The sequence below is a fragment of the Ostrinia nubilalis genome, chromosome Z (assembly GCF_963855985.1).
Source record: "Ostrinia nubilalis chromosome Z, ilOstNubi1.1, whole genome shotgun sequence".
In the NCBI taxonomy this organism is placed as follows: Eukaryota; Metazoa; Arthropoda; class Insecta; order Lepidoptera; family Crambidae; genus Ostrinia; species Ostrinia nubilalis.
The window spans coordinates 8,725,456-8,742,349 of NC_087119.1; the positions used below are offsets into that span (position 1 = coordinate 8,725,456).

The 16,894-nt window shown below is 37.8% G+C and overlaps 1 protein-coding gene across 2 annotated transcripts in view; it reads left to right on the top strand.

Annotated features, from left to right (window-relative positions):
* LOC135086849 (protein scabrous) overlaps nt 1-13,637 on the top strand; it is a 45,827-nt gene extending 32,190 nt beyond the window's left edge. For both annotated transcript variants that reach the window (XM_063981666.1, XM_063981667.1), the window contains exons 4-6: nt 6,878-7,330; nt 7,436-7,636; nt 8,137-13,637. In XM_063981666.1, coding sequence (XP_063837736.1) covers nt 6,878-7,330; nt 7,436-7,636; nt 8,137-8,850 — 1,368 coding nt within the window. In that variant the 3' untranslated portion in view covers nt 8,851-13,637. The remainder of the gene's footprint in view (nt 1-6,877; nt 7,331-7,435; nt 7,637-8,136) is intronic.
* Nucleotides 13,638-16,894: the final 3,257 nt, after the last annotated feature.

The window sequence follows — 16,894 nt, forward strand, 5'->3', positions numbered from 1 at the left end:
ATGGGCAAATTGTAAGATGTTCTCTACCCATATCAGTGTTAGTAATGGTAGGTACCTTAATGGTTTATTGTTTTAGCGTTATTGTGTATGTTCCTAATAAAGATTTGATCAAAATATATAATCATATAGAGAAATGATTCTGAAGAAATAATGAAACCCTACTGTAAAAACTTTTTTGAAAAGTAAGGATGAAGTTGACGAACTCGTATATCTTACGACTTTATTATAAACCAAAATGATTATAACCAAACCAAAAGGAAACTAGGTCATCCTTTAATCTCTTTGTACAGGCGTGGGCACTATGGCATCTTATGTTCTTGGATTAGGTGCGATTGTGCTGTTCTGAGTGATTATACGAGCAGATTGAAAAATCTTCCCCCCCCCCCCCCTCTAAAAACTAATCGGTTGACTTGAAAAATCTGGAAAAAAACGTAACAATACTGCTTTTTATGAACGTTCAAGGAAAACTATAACGGTTAAGATACATCAGTCAGTTGAAGAGTAACAGTCATTTGACACATGTACGTGGGACACTATTTAAGTTGTGAGCCTAACTATGAAAACAAAGTAGTTTATTATTAAAATGGTATTGATTGCGTTTATTGGTATTGTCTTTCATGATTTATGTACTTTTTAATGTGTCCGAAACACTTTTCATAGCATTTTTTCCACTCAGCTTGAGGCACCTCCAAAGCATGGTTTTTGACCGCACCGACAGTTGCTTCTGGCTACATAAATCGCTGTTCACGCATTTAATTTTAATATATGGGTACCAAAAGAATTGTTTAGATTCCAAGCAAGAATTTTGTAGCGTTGGACCTGTTAATTTCATATTTTGAGTGTTCAAATAGACAGTTGTTTGACAAGACGTGTAAAAGCTCACATTTTCGTCACGAATGGCGATTCAACTATGCTGGTCAGTTTCCCTTATTAAACTGAAGACTTTTGGAAAAAAAGTAGCTGTTTACTATTAAGAATTAACCATTCTAAATTTTTCTAGTGACGTTTCTGTCATATAATCGGATATTTCGGAAAAATAGGCGACCGTAAGTTTCAAAGTGTTCCGAGCGCATGGGACTTTTGTTGGAATTGGTTCATCTTAAAACACCTCCATAGTCGATAGCTGTTTATTTTCAGGATCATTATGCATAGATCCTTAATTCGTCAACTGTCACAATTTTAAAAACGGCTTTTAAAGCTTTTTAAACATATTTATCAAACATTTCCAAGGACTAAACGACACAAGCGTCCTATAGAGCGTTTGAAAAATTTTGTGACATCCGTAAAGAAAAAAACGTATTAACCATAATATGGTCATACAATATTTTATTACTGCTAGTGGAATTAATGCTTAGGATTATCTCAATCCTACGATATATCACATGACGAGGTTTCTCTTCCATTTTTCTGACAACATCAATGTTTTCCGCCACTATTAGTCATTTTGGACGACTTTTGCAAAGTTCACTGGTGAGCCAATGACATACAATATTATATTTCTTAAACTAGCGTTTTACAATGGTAAAGGACAGATCTTAATCACCAAAAGTGAAATTTAGCTGACCGCTTCAGTTTTGTATTGATTAACCACGTCGAAAGTCATAATAAATCTTCGCGCGAAAATTTCCGCAAGTCAATTCCATGTTTTTGTAGTCAAGATAATTTTCAATTCAATGTTAATAATACAAAACGTGCTCAAATGATAAAAAGTTTTGAATAAGGTTGTAGTCAAAAATGTCAAACTTTTCATTAAAAGTATCAGATGTCGTCTAACAACACGTTATGTTGTCGAGGCTCACAACTTAAATAGTGCCCTAGTATTATAAAATTTCTTAACCAGTAAATTTTCCTTATAAGAAAACATGAAAAGTGACTTTAGATGAAGTAATTGCTTGCTTCTGAAATATATTGTGCTAACGACGGACAACTACGGAACCCTACACTGCGCGTGGCACGACACGCACTTGGCCAATTTATTAGTGTTGAATCGGTTGGCGATATGACAGACAGCCGTAGGTTCTGAAGCGCAGCGTCTGTCTAGCGTTTCTAATTAAATAAAACATAGACATCAAAGCCTTCCCAGGCGTATTCTCTATACTGAACCCAACAAGTTTAACTAATCCTGCGAATACTATTACAGGAGATCCTGTTACTGTCTGTACTCGTAATTGGCTAATTAATGGTAAATATTATCTTACACACTAATAACAAGCAAGCAGTTCAATATTTTCCGTTTTATCGCAAATTGTTATAGAAAAAATGTAACACTGTTCGTTGTTTATCCTCTTACTAGGTATAGAGAATTAAAACAAGATAATATTAGTTAATGTATTCTGAGCTAACGATGTAACTGGCCACCTGCTCAGTCCCATGTGTGCTGAATAATGTGCAAAATAAATAACGTTCTGTTGTCGTCCATCGAGTTGCATATGGCCGCCGACACACCTGGTTTGTTGCAAACCGCTTCTTCCACTGCGTACGACACGTGCAAGCTTTTAGATAAATGCTTAATTTAAACGATAATAATGATCCAAAATACCAATCGATCAACATTGAAATCATTGGGTAAGACCTTTATGTTCAGCAGTGGACGTCCTATGGCTAAAATTATGATGTCGATTAATGATCAAATTGCAAAAAACAAACAATATTGATACAGTTCAATTGAAACGCATAATAATATACGTCTGTGTATTTAAAAGGAAACACTCTCACTTAACAATAAACCATACATATTTATTACAAAAGTGTGTGTTATAAAATCCAAAGAAAATGTGTACATGTTCGTAATCATGGATATGTTATTAAAATCTTGTTGTATCTCATAAAAAAATATAATAATCCATGGTATAAATCCAATTTTAAAATATTTGAAACCATATTAGTATAGGTAAAAGGATATTTTTCAAACAACGTAACTAGAACGAAGTAAATTGCTATTATTAAACTTTCACTAGTTGCGAAGTAGCTAGATCAAATCAGGGGAGTGGTATACTTTCTCGTAAGTACACAATTCTTATCTAAGGCGAAGCCAACTCACTTTTATAAAAGTGTTTTCCGCTAGTTCCCTCTAAAACTTGGACACCGCTAGCCTCAAGGGAAATTATCTCCGCGGTTTCCTTTAAGTGTAAGAAAATAAAGCACTTATAGGACATAAATGCTGTAGTCCCGTATCGACACTAATGGACAACGCGAGCATTACTTTGCCTTCTGCATACTAGTTTCTTTTGTTTGTGTCTTCAATTATCTTACTGATACAGCAACTGTTCCAAACAAACCGTAAACGATCAAACCTCATTTTAAATGGAGTTTATTGAAATTTTGTCAAAAAATAACACTGAAAGATTTTTGAGGAAAATTGAGTCTCAGGAATTGTTAGTTTATAAGTACTTGGATTTAAATACAACTCGTAGTACGTACCTAGTAGATACTTCATCTTTCTTTATTGTTGTTTTTGAACAATTTTGTGATTATCGATGGAATTAATTTACAAATCCTTCTTCTTTCAAAAGTCTTTTAAAATATGTAATAATAAAAATAACAAATTATTATGTTAATGATTAAATCACCAACTTTAATTTTAAAATCTTCTTGTGATTCTAAAACTTGAAACAATTTGTAAACAGTCTCAATCGGAAATCTTATCAAAGTCTTACCTCATTAAAAACATTCTTCACAACTTTAATTTTTCATTGATATTGAATACTTACCTACATTAACAATATCTTTAAAAGATATGATACTTCACAAATGATTTTGAGTCGATTCTAATCAGAATCGATTTCTAGTTATTCGACTAAATTAAAATAAATAGACCCGCAACATTGAAGTATCGATAAATTGATCTCAGGTGGCCATCCCACAGCATGTCTGGCGTGGACAAACTACTCCGACGTGTCATCTGGCTCCACATTGTTGTGGTGAAGCTTCATAAATTGCTTCTCAACCGCAGCAAGCCGCACAATGTCATACAGCAGGGTTTCTCAAAGTGGGGTACGCGAACCCCTAGGGGCTCACGACAAGATTTTTGGTGGTAGAGCTAGTTCTAAGTCCGCCTGGCTAGCTACCACCATCTTACTTAGGTCTGTCGCCATAACAACAATGTTAACAGCATTGTTGTGTTCCGGCAGTAAGAGGTAAGATAGCCAGTTCCTCCGTGATTGAGGATTCCGGGTGAAGCTCGCTTCCACCTTCGGCCTGATCATCACTTAATCAGGTGAGATACAGGCCAAGAGCTTCCTCGTTGTGGATAAAAAAAATACAATTAGGTAAATCTTGTTTAGGTGACACAATTAAAATTGTCCAAAATTACTCCTAAAATTGACTTCATTTGCAACAAGAAACTAGCACACCATACGTTTGAAAATACTTGTCATACAGATTCAGGGGCGACTCATGAAAGGTCACTCGGGACTTTAATATTTGAACAGCCACTATTTGCTTGACAAAATGACAATGAATTTAGTTGTAGCAAAATGTAAACGTTAATTACTAACTCGAACTAAATACGGTTTAGAGTAGGGCAGATTAATTTTAATTAGTAGAAAATTCTTAGAATACAACCTGCTGAGTTTCATTAGCTCATTATTTTGTAGGTACCTAATTTGTGTAGGTATATTAAATAATTAACATGTTCCTATTCCATATACTTGTTAGCTCTGAATCAATGTTATTATTACATTAGTTTACAAGTTCTAAATGAATACATAATTTATTACGTATGTTCTAGACTATGCATTATGAATTGCAATCTCACGTAAACGGAGCATCGGACTAGAATTGCTAGACAGCCAAATGTCTCAAATCAGAACACACGTAGGTACGTCGGTCTGAACATTATTTGAATAGGATAGTGAGGTTTGTGTCTAATTCCAACGTAAATAAGCTCGCGCCAAACGGAGCAGAAACGAATTTCCAGTCCACAGACTGACGGTATTCAGTGTGACATATCTCGGCAGTGTGTCCCACAGATTTGCTCCCAAGCCCTGTTATAGCAAGTATGAATATTCTCCAGCTAAATCAACATTAGCATGCTGTCTCCACCTTTGTGAGCGCCCCTTACAATCCCTTACGCGAAGCACCTGAGCACTCCTGTCCTTCCTGAATTTTTCATCGCACATTTTTCGTGGGCTGCAAAATTAGATTGGGACTTGGGAGAAACATCTTTAACAATGCTTGTAACAAATGCTCGTGCTTATTTCAAAACAACACGATTTCGCAAATAAAAGTTTCGCTTGTTCTTTGTTTTGTTATTCTGATTCAATGACGCTGAATAGAGCCCGTCGGTGGAAGCACACTAAACGAAAAGTTGGAAAAATGGGAAGCCCAACAAAATGTTGTACACCTTATTTTGCAACTGCGAATACTCGTACCTATTTACTATTTAGAACGACTTGGAATTGCAGCAATGTAGTCTTCAAAGTAACCGACGGCGTAGAAGATTAAAATAGGATGCAAGTTAGCAAAAGTTAGACTCAACTTTGCAAAGAACGCGAGCTTTCGCCACAGTTTACGCATAATAGCGGATGAGCAGGAAATAATTTTAATGAGAGGATATACGTAGATATTAATTAACCTCCAATTAGCGCCCCTATTAAATTATCGAGATTAATGTGACAAATTCGTAGGAAATTAAGACGGAAATAATTAACAAACATATTTTACCTTTAATTTTAAAGATTATCCGGATCGCTTGCATCAACAGTAACAATTAAAAAGTAAGATTGGAAAATTATTTAGATATATCCATCAATCTTTGATTTGGCCAAATGTTTAAGTTGGCGATCCACAGACTAAGTACTTACGGTGTAGGATCAGGAACGAATAATGTTTGCGAAGGTCTATTCCCGCTTCATTCAACATTCATTCGGTACACTTACAGGCGGCTGCCGATCTGGAGCTATATTTATTATTTTATTAACTCGCCCTTTCAGCCGCGGGGTCTGTTATACCCTATTGTCCAATTTTGATAATTCGTCTTCAGACAGAGGATACATTTTGCATAAATTATCAAGTTTAATGCTATAATTGTACAAAGTTTATGATTGAAATTGATTTTGTAGGACGCCGGGCTACTTTGGTCTTAACGATTTCTTTTAAAGTTTATAATAGATTTAAAAATGTTTCTTAGAGTTTCTTAAAACAGTTTTCATTAGAAATGAATAGTTTATCAGTCTCTTTTAATCTTTTTGATTCCCTTTGTGTTTGCAGTGTAGTTGATAGAGACACGAGAGCAAACAGTAAGCCTCAATAGCCGTTTATATCCGTAGGTTGTCGCTCGCCAATGCGCTTGAGCTCGGCTGAACTTGAATTATTCAACCACACACACTGCAGCCGGCGGTGTCTTCCGCGGTCCCTTTGTACCTTTCCCGCTCCGCTGCGCGATTAGCGACGTAAGCGACTCTAGCGCCGAGCTAACGGGCTATACATTTACCCTATTTCAAACTACAAAAAAAGGTTTCGATAGCCGTCATCAATCGCCTGAAATAGAAAACTAATAAATAAATTAAAGGCCTATTAAAGAGTATTAAAGTGAATGGTACAAAAATAAAATTATGTGTAGGTTGTAGAAATGCTCAATGCTAGAGAAGCCTCTTAAAATAATTTTGAATGCGATGATTAAATATGCAATATTACCTACCACATTTTGTTCTAAGACGCGCGCGTTTGGGCTTATAATATAAGCACATCTTAGTATATTGGAAATCTTATGACGAAAACGTTCATTACAAACCTCTGTTAATTAATTAGGTTTGAGAAACTTGACTCTATCGTCTAGTAAGAGGACAGCAATTATCTCGTTTGTAACTCAATAGTAGTAATAAACATAAGGATAATTAATTAGAGATAACATAATCAACCTGTGTTATTGTTACAGACAAAACTGAACCGAATGGAAGAGTACAGCAACGAAAGTTACAACGATGTGCTCGCGGGCCAACATGGCCCCATGAGGTCCGACTGCGTGCACAAGCTGCGCCACAACAAAATGGTACATTCCCAAATATCTCGCCTGGCTCGCGCTCAGAACCAGATGGAGGTGTTGCAACAGAATCTCCAGACCCAGATCCTGGATGTGGAACGTCGCATGGACCGTTTCGAAGAGCCCAACTGGAACCTCATAACCGCTAAAGTGGACTACCTTGAAGTGGAGACCAAGAACATCCGCACCGACGTGAGCAAGAACACGGAGAAGGTATCCGACTTCGACAAGATTCACGCCTCGATGCTGGAGCTGCGTGAAGACGTTGAGAGCATTGAGAACAAGGCCGACAAGACCATCCCCGAATTCCGCAAAGAGATCTCCAAGCTTGACGTGAACTTCGCTCAAGTAAGTTTTTGAATCGATTAGCTGGTTAAGCAAACCTGTAATGCCTATTGCTACTCGTTTATTGGTGTTGTGTCTTTAAAAACTAACATGTCTTTTTCTTCCTAGCTGAATGCCGCGTCTTCCTACCTGAGGGAGGACCAAGAGAACCTGCGCCAATCGGTGAAGGCGATCGCTGTGAGCGTGAGCAACGCCATCGACCGCGCCGAGACTGACCGCGTCCTGATCAAGACCATGAATGATACCATCTGCAAGCTCGAGACCAGCTCCAAGCAACATTTCTACCGCCTGAACGATCACATTTTGAAGGTAACTTTCAGTAGTAATAAATATGAAATGAAAACAAAAGTGAGGCACATTCCCGCTAGATTAGTTTCCTAAGGCAATTTGATTCTCGTGTAATTTAATTTTGTTACGTGGGTAGTTATGTACACAAGTCAGTGAACTAGAGTGCAATGTAAGCTTTGACTACAAAAGCACCGAAAACCATGTTTATCGCTAACGAGTAAAAAGGTAAAAGTGGGTTATTTACGTTTTCCAGTCACGTATTAGTTAATGCCAACGGAACGAACTTGCCTATTTGCATTTTATGAACCCTTGTTAACATACACGCGCAACTTCAATGTTTAGAGTTGGCAAATGGGAATTGAAACAGCTTTGTCCACAATCAAAATGTAATCGAAATCCGTACGGGAAATAGAGATATTTCGTCGCAACGAGGCTGATTTCCTTTTTAATGAGCGCGTAAATATTAGAATTATGATATGCTTTGGATTTAAAAGATAAATTATTTTTTTCTTTTGTTACAGAGCGAGGCTAACAACGAGATCAATGGGACCGAAACGATCTCTCTTCCGGAGTTAATGGGTGAGGTGAAGGAACTGCAACCTGTGGAACGTGAGTATGAAGACCTTGTGAACCAGCTGCCCCGCGACTGCTCCAGCGTGTCCGGCCCCCCCGGCACCTACCTGATCCATCCCGGCAACAAGCCCCTCGACACCTGGTGCGCCGACGGCTCCACCCTCCTCCAGCGCCGTTACAACGGCTCCATCGAGTTCAACAGGAAGTTCGCCGAGTACGTCCACGGATTTGGAAACCCCGCTTCGGAATACTGGCTCGGCCTGGAAACCATGCACCTGCTGACCGCCGACAACTGCACTTCGATGAGGATTGACATGACCGATATCTACGGGGGCGTGTGGTATGCCGAGTATGACCAATTCTCCGTCGGCAGCGCTGACTCTGGCTATGTTTTGAACGTGAGTGGCTTCAAGGGGAATGCCAGCGACGCTTTTGAGTACCAGAACCACATGGAATTCTCTGCCATCGACCGCGACCGTGACATCTCTAACACGCACTGCGCCAGCAACTACGAGGGCGGATGGTGGTTCTCCCACTGCCAGCACGTGAACATCAACGGCAAGTACACGCTCGGCCTGACTTGGTTCGACTCGGCTCGCAACGAATGGATCGCCGTGGCCACCAGCGAGATGCGCTTGTCTCGCCGGCGTGGCTGCGCCTAAGCGCCTCGCGCGCTAACGCGGTGTCCTACCAGCGTCAGTGACAAACGCTACAGGACGCGACACAACGCGATATGACCAACTGACTAGCGTAATGAAACCAATAACATTCCCCGCTCCTGGCGCACATGCCATACCGTGACGTCGCGTTTGTCATAACGTAGGAGACCGCGTTACGCACGACATAGAAGTCGCATGGAACTATCCAATTTCCTTTTTCAGTTTCGTACTATTACTTACTCATAATTATTATACGTTAGTATATTTTACATTTGCTCACTCACATTTTTGATCTCACGATTTCAGTCGAAGTTTTTTTAGAGTGAATGACTCAACGTTTCAGTTTTGCGAGTTTTGCCGTGCGTCTTGTATGTTGTGCGCTGACAAATTTTAAAATATTTAAACTGTAGCGCTTATTATTGAAGATATTAGATTTTATTTCTGAATTATACCAAAGATAACTAGTAATTTTGTTCATTTGCGGATAGACGGTTATTATTATAGCAGTAAGTAACAGTAGTTTCAATTTGATGTTTAATGGATATTACATTTAATCAATGTGCCCCGTTATTCATGAAAATTTAAAACAGCATTTCAGCTAATAACTGCTCGGGTATTATCATCATCATGCGAATAAGTAAATATCTACTTAAGTATTCGATCTGCAGTGCAAGAGGTCGACCCTCTCTAGTTTACCACACTCGGTGATGCACTCGAAATGCTCTTTCACTGTCTGCTAAATGAAGATTTCATGAATGAGGAAAAGCGAGAATGCAGTGTTTTACAGTCCGCGCCAGTAGAAGCCGGCAATCTTGCTAACAAATAAAGCCGAATCACATTAAACCGAACTACCTACTCCGGTTATTTGCGTGAGCGTATCTTTGACTGAAGAGTAATGTAGAGAGTACCGGGACAGTTCAGTCTTTGTTTGCCGAATGTTCGCTAATGCTTTTTTTACAAAATTGCCAGATTCTATTGCCGCCGAAGGTAAAGCAGTTTTTAAGTTTTTATGGATAAAGGGTTTGTGTTTTATCGTATAATTACAGGATATTTAAGAATCTGAATGTTGTAGTAGTTCGTATAATCAATGTTTATTCAATATCACGGCTGACATATAACTTCAGTGCCGTCTATCCTATCCTCTTTCATTACCTACGTATAATTTCATGAATTTAAACCTCTTTTTCAACAGTTTTATAACTTTCTTATGATATTTTGACAAACAAAATGATTATGATTTGAAATATTTTCTCATTCCCATCTCACAGGGTGACTGTATATTATTTTTTCTTTTGTGAATATTATTGACTTAGGTTATATTTATTTATTTCTTGTCTAGCTCTTAGTTCTATCTTTAACCAATTAATTATTTGTGTTATTAATACTCTTACTGTACTATTTCACACTAAATAGTTATAATAAAGTTTAATATAGTAATATTAAATTTTGATGCATATAATGCGCACGAAGAAATAGTAATTAGGTGTAAGTCTTCTAAAAGGTCCGAATTCACGAAAATTTGTTAAATATCACACATAAAAAGGTTGTCGGCCAATAAAATTTGTTCCAAAGTGGTGTCTCCAGCCAGACCTAGCGCCTGACCTTAAAGGTAGAGTTCTGTGCTACAGTCGCAGCGACAATATAACTTACTGACCACTGAAGTGTCGCTTACACGCCAGAGTTTGATTCTACCACAGATTCTACTATGCTATACTGGTAGATACAGTCAGCGTCAAATAGTTCGTGACACCCAAAGTTGTCAAAAAGTTCGCAATCACACATCTTTGTTACAATTGGAAGAAGGTTATATCGTCAACTTTTTGGCCCCTTTGGGTGTTACGAAATACGCACTATTTGACACTGACAGTACGAGAAAGATCGCGCGCAACTGCGATTGGTCACAACTCTTGAAAGTCTACCTAATTGCTGGTTGCAGACCGAGAGCTAAGCTAATTGGACTTCGTGACGTAGAATAGTTGTGTGCATACAAACTATGCAAACTTATAAGTGATTTAAGTAAATACACGAAGCTAAGTTCTGTATAGCTACGAGTTAAGCTATGCCTACCCCCTCTTGCCTACCCCTCGTCCCGTTTGCACTGACTGATCTATAGCTTAGTTTTTGGTGTAAGTTCAAGAAATTTATTTCTTGTTCGGTTTACCTCACAATTTAGCTGTAACATACTCGTAACTAAGTTTTCAGCCTGCAACCAGCTAAACATCATCATTTATTTAACAAGTTTTAGTCGAATCGGACCCTTTTCAAAGTCATAATATGTAATAAATAACTCTAGTATTAAAATATACTCAACATTCCTACATTTTGTTAAGCCCAGCAGTAATAATTTCAATTAATTGCACTTAAGACTCATTAGTGAGTACACACTCATTGTCTGGTGTTGAGAGATGTAATCTATGATATTAGTAGTTCGGATGCCATCCTATGAATTAGAAGCCTTGAAAGATTTTATATTAAGTTGAATTTAATTTAAGTAGTAGTGACCAAAAATATATAAGACTGTTGAAGCCAATCTAAAAATAAATAAGGTAAAATTAGGAAAAATAAAATGGATGTCATTTGGTTAACGATTAGGCCGTCTTGAGCGTTCAACAGGCCTCAACCAGCTCCTGCAGTTTGGTTCTGGTCAAGTAGGGGAGACCGAGGAGAGTTGTAGTAGCAGAGGAGAGTTGTAACAGAGGAGAGTTGTGACATTGTAGACTTTTTGGAATCCTATTCATTATCAGCGAGCTCGCAACAGCGCGTATTTGTTAGCTCGAGACTAGAACTAAAAACCCGCACTGTTACGAGCTCGCTAGTAGTTAATATGTTCAAAAAAATCGTCAATGTCACAACTCTCTTTTGTTACAACTCATTTCGGTATCCCCTAAATAATTCAGTCTCCTAGTTAGTGAAGCGTTTTGTTTATTTGTAAATAATAGATTTAGAGATTATACAAAGAAGAGAGTTGGAATGTTGAAGCGATGCCCATCGCGTTGTTAGTACATACACGAGACATTGAGTGCTAGGATATCCCCATGTCCTTTAATTCAAGTCAAAAGACATTTTAAAATGTAAATCTGGCACATCAGATTGTTTAAAGTTCTGGAAAAATAACTTTTTAGTTGCTTGGGATCCATTAAAGTTTGTTTACTGCCAATAAGATGTTACGTTTGTTATTGTAAACTGTACTTTGTTGCAAATGGCTGGATTATGTGACACCCGTGACCTTTTTTGTTAATCTTTAATCTTTTACTTCTCATCCAATGTAATCGTTAAAGTAACACATATTAATCGCATTTATAAGCTGCTATATAAAGCTTAAGGACTGTACATACCAAACCCACCGACGTCGCGCCACTGACGCCCGGTTTACATTAAGGCGGAGCGGAGCGGAGAGAAGAGGAGATCAGGAGATATGCGGTGGAGGAAATAACCTGCCAGCTTGACAGGAGGAATTGTGTGAGCTATGCGTAGCTGTCAGATATCAATCTATGCTGTCTATGAAAGAAAACACATCTCCGCTCCGCCTTGGTAGAAATGGGCCCGGGCCTCTGGCTGGGCTGCACCATCTTACTTTAACTAGATCAAACGTCATATCAAACTCCATACAAAAACACCAGTTATGGTTATAGTCACGGTTAAAATAGGTGGTGCAACTCAGCAAGTTTTCTAATTTGAATGAGATGTGAAGTCGCCGACTAACCCGCTGACAAAAAAGTTGACGGCTCCTGTCGGTGGGTTTTGTGTATAGTCTGCATTAGTAATAGATTAAAAGATGAGATTTAAAGGACAGACCATTACCATGTCACACGGATTCCGATCAGCCGGGCTAGGTAGGATGCGTGCCGTGATAAAATGTTATCGATGATTTCAGACGTCTAAATGTGGCTTAGGCGCCATTCATTTATTACGTAGGTAAGACTATTTTCGCTAGCTTTTGACAACCTCCCATTATAAGAAAAAATAAGAATAGGCCGACCCCCCCCCCCCCCCCCTGTTATATATTTATTACGTAAGAATCTAAAAGAAAAAAAATATAGGTACACGTTTGACGACTAGTAGGTACACAAGCAAGAATTCCCGGGGGGCGCAGTGCGAGTGGCCGCGCTTTTTCAAAATATACCTAATTGTAACTTTGCGCATTTTTGTGATCTTACGTGTAAGAGCTATCGAGACTCCCTCCCAACCCCTTATAAGAAAAAATAAGACATGGTCGACCCCCTCCCCCCCTAAATCGTCTTACGTGACAAATGAATGGCCCCTTATCGCGTAAAATCGATAAAATGTTGCGATACTATCAGTGAACTTTACTTATCGTGGCGCGCATCCTAGGCCTAAAAAAGGCTGATTTATACGTAAAGTAGTTAAGTAGGTACTTAATTAAATAAATATAAATAAATAATTGCATCGTAACTAATAAATTTTAACTTACACCCGTATTCACAAACGATGCTTGCTTAAGTGAAGCAGCAAATTGAACGCACAGCGTTGAATAGAGCTCTGTTATTGGTTCGTGTGTCACCCTGTGCGTCCACGCGCACTGTAAGACCGCATAGTAATGTTTGTGAATACGGGCGTTATTTCCAAAGGTCAAGCTCTTGTTTACTATGAAACTGCTTGTCAAAACGTGTCAAGTGAAAAGCCCCGCCCACCAACTTGGCAAAAAAATCAAGTTAAAATTTAGTTACCTACTTATCTACTTATTAGTGTAAATCAGCCTTAAAGGCCGGTACTACGTCCGCCGCACAACACTGTACCAATGGGAAACCAAATAAATCCACAAAAAAATATTATTGTTTTATTGTAGCTGTACCTTTTCCCAATACTAGATATATTTCATATATATATTTCATTTCATTTCATATTTCATTATTTTTTGTTATATCAACATTCGCTCTAAAATATCAGCATGTATTTGACATCAAAGCAAAAATTATTTACAAAAGAGAACAAACAAAAATACTGCTACATACAACGCACCATACTTTACTAAAGACATTCAATTAATTAGGTAATTAAATAAATAAGAAAGAAAGAATATCCTTGAACATTCTTACACTACACCATACTGAACAAGCTTGTGCTATGGGTACTAGAAAACGGAAATAAAAATACTTAAATATGCACTTTTTTTGTAAATACATACATTGTTATATAGATGGAAAACACCCAGACCAATACAAACAAATAAATTAATGTTCATGCACATAAATGTTTGTACTGTGCGGAATAACCCGCGACCTCCAGCATAGGAGTCCTTCTACGAACCACTACACCAAACGGCCGAATTAAGGCTTAATATAGTGAGTAACTTTATCGTAAAGCTGTTATAGAAATCAAATAGTAAATTACATCTTTCAAATTCTTACAAAGAAAGCATCCATAGGCTCGGATATGTCACAGACTGGAACGAGGAAAACCCACAAATCTTCTTTCAATCAAATTAATGAAAATATCAATAAATCTAGATATTTACGATTGTATGGATCCCGTCATCTGGCGTTGACAGAGCGCTAAGGACAGTAAGGCTGGGTTGCACCATCTTACTTTTTTTTTGACAAAAGTCAAAAATCTTTCAAACTCCATACAAAAGCACCGGTTATCGTTATAGTCACGGTCAAAGATAGGTGGTGCAACTCAGCCTAAGAACACACGACAATCTTCTCTACCATGATAGGTAAGTAGAGGTACAGTCAACAAACATCAAAAGTCAGAACGTAACTTTAACTTGAAACTGCTATGATCAACCATGTTACCACACTGGGTAGGTACAGACAACAACCAAAGTTGATGATCACAATCCGTGTCCGCACTATGTGATGTCAATAAATTGCTATTCTTAGGTATATTTATCATCTTCTTTAAAATCACTTCAATGCTACAGAACTCTAACGTGAACGTCGTAGTATTTAATTTCTGATTTTGACCATCGACTTTTGCTGTTGACTATACAGGGTGGAAACTATAAGTGATCTCACTCGATTGTTTCTAAACTATAACAGATATCGAAAAATTGGTTACTGATCCTGAAAGTGCTTCACGAGCTCTTTCAAATGGTACCAATAACAGGTTACAGAATAAACGGGATCTATCCGAAAATTCAATGTTTCCAGCTTCCATACTAAATGTATGCCAACCACTCAATATTAGAAGTGCATTTTTTTAAAACTTAAAATAAACTCGTAAATTGCATTCTTAATTAAAATTATTTATGGAAAACATTAGTTTTAGGCTTTATTTGCTATAAAATTTGCTATAATATTATCAAGAGATGAGTGCAAGATCTGTGATAGTACTAAATGTATGGAAGATGGAAACATTGATTTTTAGATAGATCCAGTTTATTCTGGAACTTAATATTAATACTATTGGATAGAGCTCGTTAAGCACTTTTAGAATCAGTAACCTGTTTTACGATATCTTTTGTAGTTTTTAATATTATGAGGCTGTGCCTGTATAATGTATGGAAGCCGGAAACATTGAATTTTCGGCTAGATCCAGTTTATTCTTTAACCTATTATTGGTACCGTTTGATAGAGCTCATGAAGCACTTTCAGGAACAGTAACTAGTTTTTTGATATCTTGTATAGTTTAGAAATAATCGAGTGAGATCACTTATCGTTTCCACCCTGTATATGCTTCACACTCTGTATGTAATGTTTAAGTGAGGTATTTCTTATTAATTTCGTTGCGGGTTCCGTAAGCTTCATTTAGGACTATCCCTAAGGACTACTCAACCTTTGCAAGCTGACGGTTGATCCTGGCTATAGGAGTAACAGGACTAGGAGCGAAAGGTGGAATTTAAAGGATGAAGCACACTTATCCACCCGGAAGCGGATCGTAACCGTATCAACTCGAGGCGGTCAGTATTCTTTGTATGAAACTCCGTACGTACTACTACTGCAACGCACACTTACTCACACCGTTACGTAAACGCCTCGCGGCGAAAGGCAATACGGTATACGGTGTTGATCCCTGAGTTGATAAGTGTGCTATAACCTTAAGTTGTAAAGAATAGTCATTGCAATAATAAAGGACTAGTGCACTAGTAAAAAATGACATTTTTTTCATACATTTCTTATAGGTAGTATACATAACAGGTCGCGTGCAAGCTTCAAGTAAGTATAAATAAAGTAATTGCAGCAAGTTGTGGTTTACTTACGTTTTTATAAACAAACTAGCGGCCGCCCGCAACTTCGTACGCGTGGATCCCGTTTTACCCCCTTAGGGGTGGAGTTTCGTAAAATCCTTTCTTAGCGGATGCCTACGTAATAATATCTACCTGCATGCCAAATTTCAGCCCGATCCGTCCAGTGGTTTGGGCTGTGCGTTGATAGATCACTATGTCAGTCAGTCAGTCAGTCAGTCACCTTTGAGTTATATATATTTAGATGATTACATCTGCGTGTATGTACAATATTTTGTTACATTAAAATTTATAAAGTTTTCTTCTACTTAGACAATTAGTAGAGTTCAATTCCCTCCTTCCAAACTACATAATCAGTGATAAAGCTCAAGGTGGACCGACGACCTCATAAAGGTAGCAGGAAGACGCTGGATGCAGGCCGCTACCATTGGGGGAGGCCTATATTCTGCAGTGGACGTTATGGCTGAAATGATGATGATGATGACGAGTGATAAAGCTACATGCAAGTAAACAGGTACTACATTTTCTCTTCTAATTGATGCCAAATTAACGTTCAAATGAAGATTCAAAATTCTGTTTAGTTAATGCTGTGATAATTTGTCGAATTGTCTTGACTCGTGTACTACACACGAAATTAGTTTAAGTCGATAATTCTTACTATTACTGAGTAATTAGCGTCGAATTACTGTAGTAAATACCTATATTCAATGAAATTAAGGGTCTTTAAGTCTAATTTAGTAATACCTCACTTTCCCTCGTGTTATATTATCACCGTAGGCATAATAACCAAATACATAATACGAGTATGTACCTAGTTAGGTACTACTCTGTGCGAAGCTACTAGTCCAGTCAAATTGACACAATTAACGCCATTGAAGTAGTAATGATATCGACTGACAT